At 43.6% G+C, this 21,578-nt stretch overlaps 1 protein-coding gene across 1 annotated transcript in view; it reads right to left on the reverse strand.

The window, feature by feature from the left end:
- LOC109918776 (polyhomeotic-like protein 3) overlaps window positions 1-21,578 on the reverse strand; it is a 112,134-nt gene that overhangs the window by 41,698 nt on the left and 48,858 nt on the right. Inside the window, exons 4-7 of the mRNA XM_048604525.1 lie at window positions 19,545-19,613; window positions 12,474-12,632; window positions 11,377-11,469; window positions 3,621-3,897 (exon numbers count right to left, since the gene is read on the reverse strand). Coding sequence (XP_048460482.1) covers window positions 3,621-3,897; window positions 11,377-11,469; window positions 12,474-12,632; window positions 19,545-19,613 — 598 coding nt within the window. The remainder of the gene's footprint in view (window positions 1-3,620; window positions 3,898-11,376; window positions 11,470-12,473; window positions 12,633-19,544; window positions 19,614-21,578) is intronic.

Here is a 21,578-nt window from a genome sequence, read left to right on the forward strand (position 1 = left end):
CCCGAAACGTCAGCCTTTCTGCTCCTGTGATGCTGCTTGGCCTGCTGTGTTCATCCAGCTCTGCATCTTGTTGTCTCGGATTCTCCAGCATCTGCAGTTCCTACTATCCCTGAGATATGTGGCTTGTTTGGCCACTTCAGACCACAGTTAAGAGTTAATCATGTTGACCATAAGACCATTACACATAGGTGCAGAAATTAGGCTATTCGGCCCAGTGAGTCTGCTCCGCCATTAAATCATGGCTGATAAGTTTCTCAACCTCATTCCCCCACTCTCTCCCTGTAACCCTTGATCCCCTTGACAATCAAGAACGTATTCATCTATCTCTGTCTTAAATATACTCAACGACCTGGCCTCCACAGCCTTCTGTGGCAATGTATTCCATGGATTCACCACTCTCTGGCTGAAGAAGTTTCTCCTTATCTCCATTCTAAAGGGTCTTCCCTTTATTCGAAGGCTGAGCGCTCAGATCCCCTTGTCTCTCCTATCAATGAAAACATCTTCCCAACTTCATTCAGTGTTCTGCAAGTTTCAGTTAGATCCCCGCACATCCCCCAATCCTTCTAAGCTCCATCAAATATAGATCCAGAGCCCTCGAACATTCCTCATATGTTAAGCCTTTCATTCCTGGGATCATTCTCGTGAACCTCCTCTGGACCTGCTCCAGGACCAGTTCATGCTTCCTGAAGTATGGGACCCAAAATGGCTCACAATACTCTAAATGTGGTCTGACCAGAGCTTTATATAGCCTCAGAAGTACATCCCTGCTTTTATATTCTAACCCTCTTGAAATAAATGCCAACATTGTATTTGCCTTCCTAACTACCGACTCAACTTGCAAGTTACGTTAAGAGAATTATGGACTAGAACTCCCAAGGCCCTTTGCACTTCAGATTTCCGAATTTTCTCCCCATTTAGAAAATAGTCCATGTCTCTATTCTTCCTACCAAACTGAACGACCTCCCACTTTCCCACAGCACGGTGGCTCAGTGGTTAGCAGTGCTGCCTCACAGCACCAGGGACCTGGGTTCGATTCCACCCTTGGGCGACTATCTGTGTGGAGTTTGTACATTCTCCCTGTGTCTGCGTGGGTTTCCTCTGGGTACTCCAGTTTCCTCCCACAGTCCAAAGATGTGCAGGCTAGGTGGATTGGCAATGCTAAATTGCCCGTAGCAGGGATGTGTGGATTAGGTGGGTTATAGGGGGATGGGTCTGGGTGGGATGCTCTGTGGGTCAGTGTGGACTTGTTGGGCAAAAGGGCCTGTTTCCACACTGTAGGGATTCTATGAAATAACTCTATTCCAGCTGCCACTTATTTGCCAGCTCTCCCAACCTGTCTAAATCCTTCTCCAGCATCCCTGCCTCCTCAATGCTACCTGTCCCTTTATCTTTGTATCATCTGAAAACTTAGCCAGAATGCCCTCAGTTCCTTCATCTAGATCATTAATGTATGAAGTGAAAAGTTATGGTCCCAACACTGACCCTTGTGGAACACTACTAGTCACTGGCTGCCATCCCAAGAAGGATCCTTTTATCCCCACTCTCTGCTTTCTGATAGACAGCCAATCTTATATCCATGCTAGTACCTTGCCTCTAACACCACAGGCCCTTATCTTATGCAGCAGTCTCCTGTGCGGCACTTTGTCAAAGGCCTACTGAAAGTCCAGGTAGATAACATCTATTGGCTCTCCTTGGTCTAACCTGCTAGTTACTTCCTCGAAGAATTCTAACAGATTTGTCTGGCAAGATCTCCCCTTGATGACAGCATGCTGACTTCATCCTTTTTCGCCAGGCACTTCCAAGTGTTCAAAAATCTCATCCTTCACATTGGACTCCAAAATCTTACCAACAACCAATGTCAGGCTACTTGGCCTATAATTTCCTGTCTGTCGTCTTACTCCTTTCTTAAATAGGGGGGTTACATTAGGAATTTTCCAGTCCTCTGCGACCCTCCCTGACTCCAGTGATTCCTGAAAGATCACCACTAACACCTCCACTATCTCTTCAGCCATCTCTGGGGTATAGTCCACCTGGTCTAGGTGGTTTGTCCGCCTTCAAACCTTTCAGTTTTTCTAGCACTTTCTCCTGGCTGATGGCCACCATACTCACCTTTGCCCCTCGACTCTCTTGAATTTTTGGGATATTATTTGTGTCTTCCACCGTGAAGACTGACACAAAGTACTTATTCAGTTCCTCTGCCATTTCTTTGTTCCCCATTACTACTTCTCCGGCATTGTTTTCCAGCAGTCCAATGTCTACTTTTGCCTCTCTTTTGCCCTTTATATATCTAAAGAAACTCTTACAATCTTCTTTTATATTACTGGCTAGCTTACCCTCATTTAATCTTCTCCTTCTTCATTTCTTTTCTCGGCGTCCTCTGTTGGTCTTTGTAGGCTTTCCAATCCTCTGGCTTCCCACTGCCCTTTGTCACATCATGTGCTTTCTTTCTAACTTTTATGCAGTCCCTGACTTCCCTAGTCAGCTCATTCTCCCTTTAGTGTGCTTTCTGTTCCAAGGGATGAATTACTCCCAGAAAATCATGTCATTGCTGTTCCACTATTTTTCCTGCTAGGCTCCTCTCCCAGTCAATTCTGGTCAGCATCTCCCTCATGCCTCTATAGTTGCCTTTATTCAACTGTAATACCATTATATCTGTTTCCACCTCCTCCCTCTCAAATTGCAGAGTAAATTCTATCATATTATGGTCACTGTCTTCGAAGGGTTCCTTCATGTTAACTCCCTTATCAAGTCTGTCTCATTGCACAACACTAAGTCCAGAATTGCCTGTTCCCTAGAGCCTCCACCACAATGCTGTGAATCTGGAATTATGTGAAAACCAGACGAGGTAAGGATTGCAGATTATTGTCCCTCAAGGTTTTTGAAACCAACAACAATAGTTTCATGGTCACCATGAAACATGGGGTGGCACGGTGGCTCAGTGGTTAGCACCACCACCTCACAGCGCCAGGGACCCATGTTTGATTCTACCCTGGTCTGTGTGGAGTTTGCACATTCTTCCCACGTCTGTGTATTTTTCCTCCATGTGCTCCGGTTTCCTTCCACAGTCCAAAGATGTGAAGGTTAAGTGGATTGACCATCCTAAATTGCCCATAGTGTCCAGGGATGTGCAGGCTAGGTGTATTAGCTGTGGGAAATGAGGAGTTACAGGGACAGGGTAGGGGGTGAGTCTGGGTGGGGTGTTCTTCAAAAGGTCGGTGTGGACTCAATGAACCGAATGGCCTGCTTCCGTGCTGTAGGGCTTCTATGAATGGGTCTGGCTTTTAATTCAAGGTTTATGATCTTGATTTAATTCCCACCAACTGTCAGGGTGTGATTTAAATCCAAGTCCCCTGTGCATGATTGTGCACATGAGCATGACCTACTGCAGTTCCTATTTCTTATGTTCTAAAGTAATTGTGTTGTATCCTCCCTTTGGCACATTAATTAACACAAGCTTCTTGTAAACAGATAAACAATTTTGTGAACATTGGCTGCAAATAATCTGACTCAAAACCAGTGCAATTACAAAGTGGGATTCAGCAGAATTCCAATTCCAAGATGTCACAGTTAAATTAAAATTGCCCCTCTATCTCACTACTAGCTCTGTTGCTGCCACTTACCAGGGGCTATTAACTGCTGCGTGTTTGCTGGCATCTGTAACCTGGTGACAGTGGACACCCGGGTCTCGGGGCTGACTGAGGTCAGGCTCTCTCCTTTCTTGGTGCTTTCAGGGGCAGAGTCGTGTTGGTTGGCTTTAAGGCCAGCTCCTTGCCCTGCTTGCTTTGTGTGGCTCAATGGGAGCTGCTGTGCTTGACAGGTACCTTTTAATGGGACGCTCTGAGGGGATGCAGCAGGTAAGGCACCCGAATGCTGGCTCCGAACGGCCAGATTCTGAACCTACAACCAAAAACATGAAAAAGACAAGATCAAAGTACTGGACAGCAATGAAATGACCATGAATGAACGAGCTAGATGGTTATTAAATGGAACTGTGCAAAGGAAAAGATACTTGTGTATTACCTATAAGGGTTTTGATAGAGTAAATGAAGATAAATTATTTTCACTGGCAGGAGGGTGGACAACCAGTGGTCCCAGATTTAAGATAATTGGTAAGAGAACTAATTGGTGAATGCCATCCGTGACAACTGACCTTTCTGTCTTGGTTAAAGACAGAGGTAGGCTGCTGAACAGCAAGTTCGGGTCTGATTTTTAAGACTTTAATCCTCTTACCCACCTCACCCTAACCCACCATTTTAAGACCTTAAGACTATAACAAATAGGAATAAGACTAGGCTGTTCAGCTCCTTGAGCCTGCTCCACCATTCAGTAGGATCATAGCTCATCCAGCATGCCTCACCTCCACTATCCTGCCCTTTCCCCGTAACCCATGATTCCCCTACTGATCAAGAATCTATCTATTTCAGCCTTAAATATATTCAAGGACTCTGCCACACAGCTCTCTTGGGCAAGGAGTTGCATAGAATCACAACCCTCAGATGGAAGAAATTCCTCTTCATTTGTCTTAAATTGGTGGCCCTTTACTCTTAGACTGTGCTTTCCGGTCCTCGTCTCTCCTATGAGGGGAAACATCCTCTCAGCATTTACACTGTCAAGTCCTTTAAGAATCCTATGCTTCAATGAGATCACCTCTCATTCTTCTAAACTCCAGTGAGTATAGTTCTAACCTGTTTCGCCTTAGCATTTGCTAAAATTTTCTCCATTCAACCCATTCAGTCTCTTTGATACAATTATCCAATTAGCCCCACTTCTGTGCTCTTTCTGCATGTTCCTACAATATTTTCTCCTTCATGTGTTTATATCCTTTTGGAAGTTACTGTTGAATCTGCTGCCACCATCCTTCCACACAGCGCAATCCAGACGTAGCTCACTGCATCAAAACAAATTTTTGTCACGTTGTCTCCAGTTCTTTGACAATCACCTAAAAATCTGTGTCCTCTGGTTATGGCCTTTCAGCAAACAGGAACAATTTCACCTTCTTTACTCTATTGAGACCATTCAAGATATTGAACCCAGTACCAAGTCTTCTCTTCACATTCTCTGTTCTAAGAAGAGCAACACCAGTTTCTCCACTTAACCGTGAGGTCCTCATTTCTTCGCGAGATTGTGGCATAATGGTAACTTCACTCGCTTAGTAATCTAGAACTCCAAGCTAATGTTCTAAGCACATGGATTCAAATCCTACGACGGCAGATAGTAAAACTGAATTCAATACAAATCTAGAATTAAAAAGCACATAACCACTGTTGATTGTCGTAAAACCCCTATGATTTACCGATGTCACAGAATCCCCACAGTGTGGAAACAGGCCATTCATCCCAACAAGTCCGCAATGACCTCCCACCCAGACCCATTCCCCATCTTATCCCTGTCACCCTGCATTTCCCATGGCTAATGTGCCTAACCTAGGCATCCCTGGACACTATGGGCAATTTAGCATGGCCAATTCACCTAACTTGCACATCTTTGGACCGTGGGAGGAAACTGGAGTACCCAGTGGAAACCCATGCAGAGATGGGGAGAACGCGCAAACTCCACACAGACAGTCGCCCGAGAGTGGAATTGAACCTGGGTTCCTGACGCTGTGAGGCAGCAGTGCTAACCACTGAGCCATTGAGTCACTGAGTCCTTTAAGAAAGGAAATCTGTTGTCCTTATCTGGTCTAGCCTAAATATGATGATAAATCCACATAAATGTGGTTGACTCTTAACTGCCTTCTGGATGATAAATGTAGTGATGCCCACATCCCATGACTGAATTTTTAAAAATCTTAGTACCTTTTCTTGACATCCACTTTTAAAGTCTTTGAAACGCTAATAAGGAGTGTTGCCCAGAATAGAACAAAAGAACATTAGGCTAAGGCCTTGACAACATCACATAAAGACTAAGAATAAACTCTCATTTCCTCTATTAATAAAGCCAACGACACATCGGCTCCTTTAACAGACTTCACAATTGGTCCAGTAACTTCAAAGATCTACATTTGCACACTGTTTAGATTTCTTGATTCCTGCATTCCCTTTTAAATTATATTTTCTATTTGATCTCCCAAACCCACACAGCTCACTTCTACCTCCTTCCCAAAGTCCTCAAACAGGACTGCCCAGACAGACCCATTGTTTCTGCCTGCTCCTGCCTCACAGAACTCATCTCTTCCTACCTTGACCCGATTGTTTCTCCCCTTTTCCACTCCCTTCCCATTTACGTCCGTGATTCCTCTGACACTTTACATCAGAATTTCCAATTTGCGGGCTCCAGCCACCTTCTCTTCATCATGAATTTGTAATCACTTTAAAACGTCCATCCCTCATCAGGATGGTCTCAGGGCTCTCCGCTTCTTCCTGGAAAAAAACCTAATCTGTCCTAATCCATCATCACCCTTCTCTGCCTGGCTGAGCTTGTCCTCACTCTGAACAATTTCTCTTTTCACAACTCTCACTTTCTTCAGGTCAGAGGGGTGGTGATGGGTACCCGCACCGCATGAGACCCAGATATGCCTGTCCCTTTTTTGGGGTATGTGGTACACTTCTTGTTCCAGTCCTATTACAGCCTACAAACACAACTCTTTCTTGGGTGTATCAAAGCATTGGTGCTGCTTCCCTCTCCCATCTGGAAATGGTAACATTTTCTAATTTCCACCCCGTTGTCACCATCATCTGGTCCATCTCTGACTCCTTCCTTCCCTTCCTCGACATCTGTTTCCATTTCTGTGGATAGGCTGGACACCAATATCCACTACAAATCCACCAACTCCTACAGTTACCATGACTATACATCCTCACACCCTGCTTCCAGTAAAGACTCTTCCATTCTGCCAGTTCCTCCATCTCTGTCGTATCGTTTCTGATGATGCCACCTTCACAAGGGGGCCTCTGAAATGTCCACCTTCTTCCCCAACGAGGATTCCCCAGCACTGTAGGTGACAGGATCCGACCCGACCCAACTCCCATACTTTGGCCTTCACTCCCTCTCTCCACTCCCACAACAGCAATAGGATCCCCCTTGTCCACACCTACCATACCATCAGCATCCAAATCCAAAGGATCATTAGCCACCATTTCTGCCACCTCCAGCGAGATGTCACCACCAGACACACATTCCTCTCTTCTCTCGTCAGCCTTCCGCAAGGACTGCTCCCTCTGGGACACCCTGGTCAACTCCTCCTTCACTCCCAACACCAGACCCCCACAGCCCCACATCACCTTCTTGCTACTGCAGAAGATGTAACACCTGCCCATTTACTTCCTTCCTCCTCAGTATCCAAGGGTTCAAACACAACTTCCAGGTGAAACAGCGCTTTACCTGCACTTCACTCAATCTAGTCTACCAGATTTGCTGCTCACAGTGTGGTTTCCTCTACATTGGGAAAGTGAAGCGTAGACTGGGTGAGCCCTTCACAGAACACCCATGTCCTGTCCACAAAAAAGACCCTGAACTTCCTGATGCCTGCCAGTTCGACACATCACCTTGTTCCCTGGCCAACATCTCTGTTGCACGCTTGCTGCAGTGCTCCAACAAAGCTCAGTGCAAGCTGGAAGAATAGCACCTCATTTTCCACTTGGGAACTCTACAGCCTTCTGGACTCAATATTGAGTTCAACAATTTTAGGGCTCGAGCACCTTCCTCATGCTTTCCTTCACACACCAGGCCTTGTTATCCCCAGCAAAACCCATTGATAGCCACTAATAGTCCCCATTAGCAGCTATTCGTTCTCCCATGTTGACTGTTATCCACTCCTTTGTCCAACTTTGGGCTCAATCTCTTTGGGCTTTGTCTCTTTCGGCTCGATCTCCATCTACTGTTTAGCTCTTTACCGCCTCCCCCTACCCTCTCTTTTGCATAAAAACGAACATCTTTCCTAGCTACCATCAGTTCTGAAGGAGGGTCACTAGACTCGAAATGTTAACTCTGATTTCTCTCTATAGATGCTGCCAGACCTGCTGAGTTTTTCCAGCAAGTTCTGTTCTTGTTTCTGATTTCCAGCATCACCAGTTCTTTTGGTTTCTCGTTTATTTAGTATTTTCTCTCCTCAATCTTCCCAGCAAAATGTATTGCTTCATACTTCTCTGCCTTAATTTCACTCTAACATGTGTCTGCCTATTTCACCAATCTGTTTATCCAGGAGCTCCAGACGTTTGTCACTGTCTGCTTCCTTATTTACTATGCTTCCTTGTTTTGTGAACATCATCAAAATACCCAAATTCAAGGTAATGAATATGCCTGGAAAGGGAAATGTTGCAGGGTTTTGAAGGTCAAACATCCTGGGGGTTCAACAATGACCAGACTCCATTGAATTGGAGTAGCTATATAAATACAACAGCAGGTCAGAGGCAAGGAATCAAGTAGCAAGTAACTCATCTCTTGACTCCCCAAAGCCTCTCCACTATCTCCAAGGTACAAGACTGAAGTGTGATGGAATGCTCCCCACTTGCCTGGATGAGTGAAGCTTCAACAACACCAAGAAGCTTGACATCATTCAAGTCAAAGCAGCCGGCTTGATTAACACCACACCTAGAAACATTCACTTCCTTCACCACCAATGCTCAGTAGCAACAGTATGTACCACCTACAAGATACAATGCAGAAATTCACCAAGGCACCGTAAACCCACAACCACCATAATCTAGAAGGACAGAAATGGCAGACACCTGTAAGTTCCTCTCCAAGCCACTCACCATCCTGACTTGGAAGTATACTGTTTTCCTTGAGTGTTGCTCGGCCAAAATCCTGGAACTTCTTCCTGAACAGCATTGTGGGGGTACTGACAACAAATCAATTGCAGTGGATCAAGAAGGCGCTCACTATCACCTTCTCAAGGGCAACTAGGATGGACTGGCCCAGCCAGCGATACCACATGCCAGGAATGAATAAAATCCAAAAACAGCATGGCCATGGGTCTAATTGGAATAGCTCTTTCAAACATCAAGCACAATGGATGAATAACCTTCTGCTGTCTGTGAATTTTTATGATTATTAAAGTTGGTCACTAAATCTACAAAATATGCTTTGCAGAATTTAGAGAGCGCAAAATGCTGAGCAGTAAGCTGCAGAGAAGTATTTTGTTATTTCATCTGTCACAAGAGTTCTAGTGATGTCTTGGTACAGTGAAGTGAGAATGCTCATTCTCTCAGAAGAGAGAGATATCCAGAACTCTGTACAGTTTACATTTCCTCTCACCCTACCTCTACTCACAGTCATTCCACAGTGAGCAGGAGAATGGGGCAGGGAGAAATGCTACACCAGGATGGGAAAAAGCAAACTGAAATAACCTTCACTGAAAGACTGCACATCCCAGAGGGCAACTGTAGCTTTTGCAACATAGTAATAAATGATTTAACAGCTAATTTGGCAATGAAGGAATGGTTGTTGTATTTCCAAGTCAGCTTGTTATGTGCGTTGGACGGGAAGTTGCCGATGGTGGTCTTCCAATGCATTTGCTGCCCATGTCCTTCTAGATTGTAGAGGTCATGGGTTTTGAAGGTGTTGCCTAAGGATCCTTGGTGAATTGCTGCACTGCATCTTGAAGATGATACACAGTGCTGCCATTGTGCACCAGGGGTGGAAGGAGTGAATTTAGGAGCTGGTGGATGGGGTGTCTATCAAGTGGACTGTTTTGTTTTGGAAGGAATCAACTTTTCTAACAAGACCCTTACTACATTCACATTGTGGAATTAATTTGTTAGCAGAGAATTTCATGCTTTAAATAGGTCAAAATTATTCCTGAAGATATAGGTCTATGTTTAAAAGATAAACAAAATCCTAACATGAGTCACGATATGTATAAATGAATGCTGCAAGTAATAACACAGTTTGGAGCTGTTGGAACACAGCAGGCCAGGCAGCATCAGAGGAGCAGGAAAGCTGACGTTTCGGGTCGGGACCCTTCTTCAAAAATGGGGGAGGGGAAGTGGGCTTTGAAATAAAAAAGGGGGGGGGGGGGGGCGGTCATAGCAGGTAGGCAGTGGAGCGGATAGGTTGGAGAGAAGACGGACAGGTCAAGGAGGCGGGGATGAAGCTAGTAAAGGTGAGTGTAGGTAGGCTGTGGTGGGGATTGGTCAGTGTGGAGGGAGGAGCAGATAGGTGAGAGAGAACACGGACAGGTCAATGAGGCGGGGATGAGAGAGGAGGCTGGTCTTGGGATGAGGTCGGGGGTGGGGAGATTTTGAAGCCAGTAAAGTCCACATTAAGACCATTGGCTCTCAAGGCGGAATACGAGGTGCTGTTCCTCCAGTTTCTGGGTGGCATCATTGTGACACTGGAGGAGGCCCAGGATGGACATGTCGTCCAGAGAGTGGGAGGGGGAGTTGAAGCGATTCGCGACTGGGAGGTGTTGTTTGTCACGATCTGAGCGTAGGTGCTCTACAATGCGGTCTCCGAGCCTCAGCTTTGTCTCACCGAGGTAGAGGTGACCACATCGGGAACGGCGGATACAACAGACCACGTTAGCGGATGTGCAGGTGAACATCTGTTTAATGTGGAAGTTTTTTTGGGGCCTGGAATGGAGGTGAGGGGGCAAGTGTAGGGGCAGGTGTAACAACTCCTGCGGTTGCAGGGAAGGTGCCGGGGATGGTGGGGCTAGTGGGGAGTGTGGAGCAGACAAGGGAGTCATGGAGAGCGCGGTCTCTCCTGAAGGCAGATAAGGGTGGGGAGGGAAATATATCCTTCATAGTGGGATCAGATTGCAAGTGGCGGAAGTGGCGGAGAAAGATGCGTTGAATCCAGAGGTTATTGGGGTGGTACTTGAGGACAAGGGGAATTCTGTCTTTGTTTTTATTGCGGGGAGACGGTGTGAGGGCTGAGGTGCGGGAAACGCAAGAGATGTGGTCGAGGGCGTTTTTGACCACTGTGGGGAAGAGTTGTGGTCCTTGAAATATGTGGACATCTGGGATGTTCGAGAGTGGAACGCCTCATCTTGGGAGCAGATGTGGCGGAGGTGGAGGAATTCTGAGTAGGGGATCGCATTCTTGCAGGAAGGTGGGTGACAGGAGGTGTGCTTGAAATAGATGTCAGTTTCCACTGCCTACCTGCACTCACCTTTACTAGCTTCATCCCCGCCTCCTTGACCTGTCCGTCTTCTCTCCCACCTACCTGCTCCACTATCTACCTGCTTTTGCCACCCCCCCTCTATATTTATTTCAGAGCCCCCTTCCCCTCCCCCATTTCTGAAGAAGGGTCCCGACCCAAAACATCAGCTTTCCTGCTCCTCTGATGCTGCCTGGCCTGCTGTGTTCCTCCAGCTCCACACTGTGTTATCTCAGACTCCAGCAGCGGCAGTTCTTACTATCTCTGTTGCAAGTTATATTTTGTTGTGTTTCTCTGGTTCCCTGTGTTTGGGGATATCAGTCAGTAATAACTCACCTGTGTGGATGTAGACACTGAGGAAGAGGAAGAGGAGGCAACAGGAATATCTGGCTGCACAGTAGCTACAGTAGCAGTGGGAGTGAAAATCAGCTGTAGAGACATAGAGAAGATAAGGAAACAGCAGGTACAAAGATATGAAATTCGAGAACATCCCTACAAGCCAACCAGTCAGTATCCTTTCCTCCTGTAACATAAATTGCTGAGATTGTTTGAAATTTGGCATTCTTTGTCCTGATGAGTGCAAATTGAAAAGCTTTGGTAACATGTATCTTTATTTTCAACAATGTTCAAGTTTTATACCACCAAGCGACTGTATACAAACAATTGAGAGGTTAGCTTAGAGGAAGTAAGTGGGAACACGAGAGAAAATTAATCAAATCCATGAAAACAAGCAAAAAAAAGCTTCTCAAATAGTTTTAAGGCTGTGAAAACATGAAGGGGAAGATTTTGCATTGGACTATTCTCAAATAAAGTATGCCTGATTTGTTCTTAAATCAAGGATGTAATCTTTAATGACTACTTGCATTTATATAGCTCCATTAAACATAATAAAATGAACATAGAACATAGAATATACCATACAATGTACCAAGGATCTTTACAGGATCATTACCAATCAAAATCTGACACTGAAACACTAAGGAAATATTCAGATAGCTAGCACAAAAAGATTGTTTTTTATTTCTTCATGGGAAGTGGTCGTTACTGGCTGGGCCAGTATTTATTACCATCCCTTACTGCCCTTGAACTGAGTGCATTTCAGAGGACAGCTGTGGGTCTGGAATCATATTTAGGCCAGACCAGGTAAGGATGACAGAGTTCCTTCCCTAAAGAGCATTAATTAACCAGGTGGGTTTTTGGGACAATCTCAGAAGATGGTGGAGAAGTTTAGATAAGAAATTCTCGAGCATTAGGGACAAGGTAGCTGAAGGCATAACCACCATAAATGGAACGACAAAAACCTAGCAATAAATGTAGTAAAAGGCTGCCAAAATACTTTAAAACATGGACTCATTGATTGATGAGGTGTTCCGTACTCTGCACTTTTTCCATTGTGGCAGGTTGCACTTCCATTCCTGTGCTGTACTACTTACCATTTGGGCCCTGAGGTACATCTGCGCCTGGCTTGCTGTGAGGGTGGGGGTGGTGTTGCCGAGAAGCATGGCTTGCTGGGTGATTCCACTGCCTGAAGTGCTGGCGGTCTGAGCACGGCTGATCAGCTGAGTAGCCGAAGGAGATGCCGAGAGGTTAATCTGTACAACAGGACCCAAATGTCTATTAAGGATTGGATGTGGTGTTGCACACAAAACTGAAATGAAACATTATTCATAAAGTTTCTGAACCTAGCTTGTTTAAAGTATAACTGAGTTATCTAACATTAAAATCATCTGGTTAGAAAGGACAAACTATATTTTGATACTTGACAGAGTCCAGTTGTCCCCATATTACAAAAGATACATATAGGGTACCAATAGCAATGCAAAGAAGATTTCTAAGGATGATATTAGAAATGAGCAAAGTGTAGAAAAACGAGACGCTTGCATTCGGATTCAGCATTTCACAGTAACAAGTCTCAAAACACTTTATGCTAGTGAAATGTTTTTTTAAGTATAGTCACTGTTGTAATGGAGGAAACACAGCAGTCACTTTGCACACAGCAAACTCACACAAATGGCAAAGTATCAATGACCATATTATAATTTTTTGTAATGTTGGCACAGTTGTCTTTATTGCCCAAGACCTGCGTATAACTCTTCTGCTCTTCTTCAAAATAGTTCTGCTGGATATTATAGATCCAAAAAACAAGGCAGCTGGAGCCTTCTTTTAACACCACATTTGAAAGACAAGACTTCCAACAATGCCGCATACCGTCAGTACCTCAGTCAGTATGGATTTCTGTGCCCTGGAGTGGGACCTGAATTCAGGATTTTGGGACTCGGAGGTTAAGTATGCTACCAACCAAGCTATGATTGGCAGAATCAAATAACAACCATTCAAATAAAAAATTGATCAGACTAGGCAATCTCTGCACTAGAGATGAGAGATGGTTGATACAGGTCCGTAAAGTTATAGTAGGGTAGACATAAAGAATATGTTTCCATTTGAGGGAGAGACCAGAACCCTAAATATAAACAGTTATTAAGAAATTCAATAATGGACAATTCAGGACAAATTTGCTTACTGAAAGTGTTATTGAAATGTGGAACTCGCTACCATAGGGAAAACTTTTATATTCACTTGTATGTTGAGGTGAGTGGTATTAAATTAATTAAAGTGAAACCAGATACAACCATGAGAAAGAAAAGAATAAATGAATACATTGAGTAGAGTATGGCAAAGATGGGCGAGAGTAATTTTGCATGGACTATGAATTTTAGTGCAGGCCTGCTGGACGACCTTGTTTCTTTGCTGTAAATTCTACTCTACTGAACAGAAGTTTGCTTCACTGTTTGAAAGTAAGCACTAATCTCTTTCTGAAGAAGGGTCTAGGCCCGAAACGTCAGCTTTCCTGCTCCTCTGATGCTGCTTGGCCTGCTGTGTTGATCCAGCTCCACACCTTGTTATCACTAATCTCAGTGGATGAGTTAATAGGAGTTTAGGAACAGGAGTAGGTCATTCAGCCTATCAAGCCTGCTCTGCCATTCTAGATATGGTAGATAAGCTATCTCAGTGCCATATTCACACTATCCCCATATCAGTTGGTGTAGTTCGTAACCAGAAATCTATCAATCCCTAACCTGAAATTATGTATTGACTGAACTTCCACAGCACTCTGAGGTAGATTTGGTGAATCCACCAAGTGTAGACATTCCTTCTCATTTCAGTTCTAAACGGCTTATCTTAAATGACTATGTCCCCTGGTTCTAGATCCATAGTGGGGAAACATCCTTTCAGCATCTACACTGTTTATCTCTTTTATGTTTCCATGAGATCACCTCTTGATTGTCTAAATCCCAGAGAATACAGGCACTGTCACTTAAATTTCTCCTCCTGCGACAGTCCCACCTTCCCAGAACCCAGTCCAGTGAACCACTGCTGCACTTCCTCTGTGGCAAGTATATCCATCCTTAGGCAGGGGACTGGAACTGCCCACAATATGCCAGGTGTGGGTCTCACAAATGACCAACATTTTTGAAGTTAGACTTCTTTGCTCCTGTATCCTTTTACAATAAAGACCATCCATACCATCTGGCAGCACCTGTGGACAGAGAAACTGCTAATGTTTTGAATCTGATATGACTCTTCTTCAAAACAGAGCTGAAAAAGAGTCATATCAAACTCAAAACATTTACTCCGTTTCTCTCTCCACAGATGCTGTGTTTCTCCGACACTTATTGTTTTTATTTCAGACTTCCAGCATTTGCAGCAAGTTGCTTTTACTAACATACCATTTGCCTTCTGAATTGAATGCTGCAACTGCCTGCCAGATTTCAGGGACTTTTGAGTAGGGACACCCTAGGTACCTTTGGACATCAAAGCTTTCTAATCTCTTATCATTTAAGAAATATTCTGCAACATAGTTCCTCCTACAAAATTATATTCCACATCGTATCCCATCTGACAAGTTCTTGCTACTCAATCTGTCTAGATCTTCTTGAGGCCTCTTTGCATCGTCCTCACTACTTGCATTTCCACCAAGTTTTGTTTCATTTGTAAGCTTGGAATTATTACAATTGACCCCTGACATCCAAATCAGTGACACAGATTGTGAATGGACGGGTCCAGATACTGATCACTGATCACAGCTGGTCAACCTTAGAATGACCCATTTATTCCTACTGTTTGCTTTCAGCCTGTTAACCAATCCTTAATCCATGCTGGCGTATTACCCCCAATTTCATGCAATTTAATTTTCTTTATCAGCTTCTTGTGCGATATTTTATCAAAAGTCTTCTGAAAATTCAAATGTAACATATCCTCTGGCTCTCCCTTATCAACTCTGCTAGTAACATCCTCAAAAAACTCCATCCATTTGTCGTTACTTTCCCTTCATAAATCCATGCTGACTCTTTCCATTCAGACCTTTATTTTCTGAATATCCAATAATTGAATCCATGATAACAGATCCTAGTATTTTCCCTACTCCTGATGGCAAGCTAACAGATCTGTAGATCCTTGTTTTCTCTCTCCCTCCCTTCTTAAATACAGATTATTTGAACAAAATGCCATCTGCATCAACAAGTAGGCATGGAGGAAATACCAGGGATGTTAACGAAACTGTATTTTTGATAGAGACAAACAGTACGGTTTTTAACACCTCTTGTTGGCTTGAAAGAGCTTTGATTTGATTTTATTTGATTTATTATTGTCACATGTACCTAAGTACAGGGAAATATTTTGTTTTATGTGTAGTGTAGGCAGATCACAACATACAAAGATCATAGGGTGATTGAACAGAGCGAGGAATACAAAGTTAAGGCTGCAAAGAAGGTGCACAAAAAGCAAGGTCAACATTAGATTTGAAATTTGAGGTGTGAAATCACTGAGATGGTCAAGCTGGAGGCAGAGTGTTGCAAGTCATTAGCATTCATATCAATTAAGTCCATAGGAGAATATGTAGATGTGAAAGTGAGACAGGAGACAAAGATAGATCCACAGGGCCATGAAGGGTAAATATTTAGGAATGGAAACAGAATTCACTGCCAGGAATGCTGAGGCGACGACTGATTGCTTAAGACCTGACGCAAACCAGAATAAACTTCTGTGCAGGATAATTAGTATGACAGGGCAGAATCTGATCGGAGCTAAGACTGGATCCTTGGGGAACTGGAGCAGTGACTGCAAAAGCTGGAGAATAAGCAATTTCCGGGGTGCACTGACAGCCTTGGGACAGATAAATGTAAAACCATGAAAGAACATTGTCATAACGGCCTGGTATGGCAACTGCTCTGCCCAGGACGGTAGAAACTACAGAAGGTTGTGTGCACAGCCCAGAGCATCACAAAAGCCAACCTTCCATCCATGAACTCCATTTACACGTCCCATTGCCGTGGAAAGGATGCCAACATCATCAAAGATCCACTGCACCCTGGTAATGATCTCCTACAACCTCTTCTGTCAGGCAGAAGATACAGAAGCCTGCACACATGCAAAAGCAGATTTAGGAAGAGCTTCTTCCTGGCTGTTATTTGACTGATGAATGGACTCTCTAGCCTCAAATAATGCTGATTTTGCTTACATTGATCTCGCCTAGTGCATGCCCTGTGCAAAGTAACCTGTATGCCTCTGTCTAAGTCTTTTTGATCTGTACATCCTTGCTTACTATGATCTGCCTGCACTGCTCGTAAATAAAGCTCTTCACTGCACTTCAGTACACACAACAATAAATGAATCAAACTTAGGAAAGACAGTGCAAGTACACAGTGTGATCAGACCAAGACTGGAATTGGAGAGATGTCAAGTGTGACGAGATGGGAAAATCACCACAACTACAGTCACAGAAGTGGTTGACTTTGTTCAGGATTGTCTTGGGAGTATATGCAAAGTGGAACCGAACTGAAAGAGTTGAGAACAGGGATGTGAAAATACTTTGTTATTCCAGAATGCTTCAACTTGCCACACCTGGAAAAGCGCAAATCTTCAAGGAGAGGTGAATATTTTCAGCTGGTGCATAACTCACCATTTTACAAAACTAAGGTAAATAACTTGATATAAATTCTATGCTTATATATGACGTAATATCACATAACAATACTCAGGGTCAGAGTATTCTAATGTATGCATTTTGATCAGCGACAGGATTGAAGAAATATTTACAGATTTTGCTCCCCCTCATTAGTCATAGGTTTTTCAGCTCTCCCAACTCAGTGCCTGGGTGCATCAGCTGTGATGCAGAAGGGGTGATAATTATGAAGAACAGGCTGGACTGGATCTTTACCACGACCATCGTTATTTGTGATCCTAGCAAGAAAATCACAAACTCAGTTACTTGTGAGTCTTCAAGTACAGACTTGCACTCAAGATAGCTATTTTCACAACCACGCTGCAGTTAATGAAGTACTTATGAAGTGTTGTAATGTCGGAAACAAGTCCACTGGTGGAATGATGTAAGCAATAGGAGCTGGATAATGGGTTTGACAAATCCAAACTAAACAGCATCGATATGAGATGAAGCAAATTAAAGTTCGAACACAGTGGCTATGACACAGTCTGCATTACTTCACCAGATCTGGCCATACAAGTGATCTAATGTAAAAGGATAAAATAGTGGCTTGGGTTGGGGTGGTGTGGAGAGAGTAGCATTGTGACAATATCACTGCACCAGTAATCCAGAGGCTCAACCCAATGCTTAATGTACAAAGCTTTAAATCCCACCACTGCAGGTGAAGGAGTATAAAACTAGTGTCAGTAATAGTGACCAAGGAACCACCATCAATTGTCATAAAACAAACCTACCAGGTTCACTCATGCTCTTTAGAGAAGGAATATCTGCCGCCCTGACACGTGACTCCAGACCAACAGCAATGTCATTGATTCATAGCTGCTCTCTGAAATGGGCTAGCAAGCCACTACATTACAGAGAAATTAAGGATGAGCAACAAATGCTGGCTTTGCCAGTAACACACACATCTCACAAAACAATAAAGAAAACTCCCTAAACGGTAAGTCTGAGGCAATACATTTTGGGAGGACTAACAATTAAAAGGAATATATGATGAATGGTAGGACCCTCGGAAATATCGATGATCATAGGGATCTTGGTGTGCATATCCATTGATCCTTGAAGGCAGCAGGACAGGTAATAAGCTAGTTAAGGAGGCAAGTGGGATGCTTGCTTTTATTAGTTAAAACGTTGAATACAAGATCAAGGAGGTTCTGATGGAGCTGAATAGAACGTTGGTTATGCATAGCTGCACTATTGTGTGTAGTTTTAGTTGCCACATGATAGAAAGGATGTGATTACACTAGAGAGAGTGCAGAAAAGACTCACCAGGAGTTTGCCTGAGCCGGGGCAAATCAGCTATTAAGACAGACTAATTTGCCTGGGGTTATTTTCCTTAGAGCAGAGAAGGCTGAGGAGGTACCTGATTGAGATGTACCAAGTTAAGAGATAGGGTAGATTGAGAGGAACTTTTCCTGTTAGCAGAGGAGTCAATAACATGGAGCACAATTTTAAGGGAAGGTTTGGAGGGGATTTGAGGAAAGGTATTTTCACCCAGAAGATGTTGGGCATCTGGAACACACGGCCTAAAAGGATGGTAGAGGCGGGAACTATCAAGATATTTAAAAAACATTTAGATGAGCACTTGAAACACTGTAGCACACAAGCCTACGGACCAAGTGCTTGAAAATGGTATTAGAAGAGTTAGATAGTTGATAATCAGCGCAAACACGTTGAACTGTAGGGCCTTTTATCTGTGCTGTAAAAACTCTGTGACTCTATGAATGAGAATGTAGCCTTAGCTGGGTTGACAACAATGCAATTGGAGGGATAGATAAGTCAGAGCCAATTATCCAGGGTCAGTCTCTTGCCCTTCCTACGTTGCAGAGCAGTACCATTCTTTGTTGTGGATATGCCATATGCTGCCACAACTCATAATGAACAGAGAGGGGATAAAGGTAAATCCATCTAAACAATTGAGAGATTACATTAAAATAGTCACTCATGTAACAAGAGAAATGAGACAATGTACTTTAAGAAATCAATATGACCCACTGGAAACTTAGAAAGGGGAAGTTCATTTTTGTGGGGCTGAAACAGTTTAGGAAAACACCTGCATGCTACGGTTCAAAATAAAAGTTGCTCAGTTAAAGATCAGTAGACTGAATGAGTCCTTCTACATCTAACCCAAGTCCAGAAAACCTGCCATACCACACCACTGAAGAGGCAATTTCACAATGTTATGCCTCCTGTGAGAAGCTGAGTTTTCCAGGAAGTAGTGACTGTGCATCTTTCAATTTTCCCTCTGTTCATTTTAACTGTTAGATAGACTATGGGCTGCCAATCTGTATTTTCTTCAAAATTAGTTCCCCATTGGGAGCACAGGATCCTGAAGCACACGCTCTTTAAAGCACTTAACTATGGAGAAAATAAAACAAGTAACAAAACCTCTTGTTAAAAATCTCAGCCACAGACAGTTGGTTCAAAAGGTGGGTCCAAAAAAATTGACAAAGACCTACATTGAAATTAGCACTAAGATATCAAGAAGGTTGCTGAGACTCACTGAGGTTTGTGACACACTTGATTGTTGGCTGATGCTCCCTGTAGGTGAAGAAGACTGACGCCCTCCTGCCTGAAAATGGAGTATGAAGAATAATCAGTTACCTGCACAGTGCATGAAAAGAGCCCAGTGGCCAATAAAGTGGGTCGGTTACCTTGTTTCTGAATCCCTTGTTAGTCATAAATCAGAATGCTTAATTCATGCTTTTCACAGAATCACAGAATTGTTACAGTGCAGAAGGAGGCCATTCCGCCCACTGTGTCTACATCAGTTTTCTGAGCATTTTGACACATTGTAAAACTCCTGCCTTTCCTGTAACCATGTACATTGTTTATATTTCAATAAACATCCAATACCCTGCTGAATGCCTCAATTGAACCTGCCCCCAACCAAACATCAAGGCAATATGTCCCAAACGCAAGCCACTCGCTGTGTGAAGACATTTTTTGAAAGGCTAGTAACAGAAGAAGGTTATGGAGGGATATTAAAAGCTCAGTGACAAGATGAAGGAACCTTTCAGAACAACAGATGCAGTTGCTGAATGAGTATGTCACAAAGAAATGAATCACATTGGGAGAGTAGAGAATGTGTACAAAAGCCTTTCAGCCCATCAAGTCTATACCATTAAAAAAACAAGCACCTAACTATTCTACTCCCATTTTTCAGCACTTGGCCCTTGAATGCTTTGACATTGCAAGTGCACATCTAAATACTTTTTAAACATTATGAGGGTTTCTGCCTCTACCACTTTTACAGGCAGTGAGATCCAGATACCCTCTACCTGCTGGAATTAAAATAAAAATTCCACGCATTCCCTCTATACCTCCTGCCCCCTTGCCTTAAATCAATGACCCCTGCGTAGTGGTCACTCCACCAAGGGGAAAAAGTTCCTTCCAGTCTATTCTATCCACGCCCCTCAATTTTATACATCTCAATCATGTCCCCCCTCAGTCTCTTCCGTTCCAAGGGATCTGTCCAATCTCTCAACATAACTAAATCTCTCCAGCCTAGGCAACATCCTGGTCAGTCACCTTTGCACCCCCTCCTATGATGTGCATTCCAGAACTGCACACAATACTTTCACAGTGCCCTAACCAACATTTTATATAATTCCAGCATAACTTCTCTGCTCTTAAACCAATAATGGCAAATATCCCATGTGCCTTTTTTACCACTATATCTACCTGTCCTGCTACCTTGAGGGACTAGTGGACATGCACACCGAGGTCCCTCTGATTGGCAGGGCATTCCAGGGTCCCATTTATCATGTATTCCCCTTACTTGTTTCTCCTATCCAAGTGCTTCACCTCACACTTATCCAGATTGAATTTCATTTGCCACTGATCAACCCATCTGGCCAGCTATCTACATTCTGCTGTAATCTAAGGCTACCCTTCTCACCATTTACAACACCAGAAAGTTTTGTTTCATCTGCAAACTTACTGATTAAGCCTTCTACATTCAAACTGAAATCGTTTATGTACACCATAAACTGATCTCTGCAGGAGTGTACTGAACAAATGCCTCCAGTCACAAAACTCCCTTCGACCATCACCCTCTGCTTCCTACCACTCAGCCAATTCTCCATCCAATTTGCCAAATTTTCCTGGGAACCAAGTGCTCTTACCTTCGCTGTCAGTCTCCTTTTGGGAACCTTATAAAAAACCTTGCTGAAGTTCAAGTAGACTGCATCAAATTCATTGCCCTCACCTGGACAACTGATCAAAAAATTTAATCAAATTGGTCAGACGTGATCTTTCCTTAACAGAACCATGCTGACTGTTCTTAATTAATCCCTGCTTATCCAAGTGCAGATTATTTCTGACCATCCAAATTGCTTCCAACAGTTTCTCCAATACTGAAGTAAACTGACAGGTCTGTAGTTTCCTAGTTTATCCCTTCCTCTCTTCTTGAATATTGGCTGTCCTCCAGTCCTTTGGCACCTCTCCTGTGGATAGAGAGGAGTTGAAAATTATAGCCAGGGCCTTGCTTTTTCCTCCCTTGCCTCACTCAACAGCTTAGGATGCATCTCATCCC

Source organism: Rhincodon typus, chromosome 13 (assembly GCF_021869965.1).
Source record: "Rhincodon typus isolate 14 chromosome 13, sRhiTyp1.1, whole genome shotgun sequence".
Taxonomy (NCBI): Eukaryota; Metazoa; Chordata; class Chondrichthyes; order Orectolobiformes; family Rhincodontidae; genus Rhincodon; species Rhincodon typus.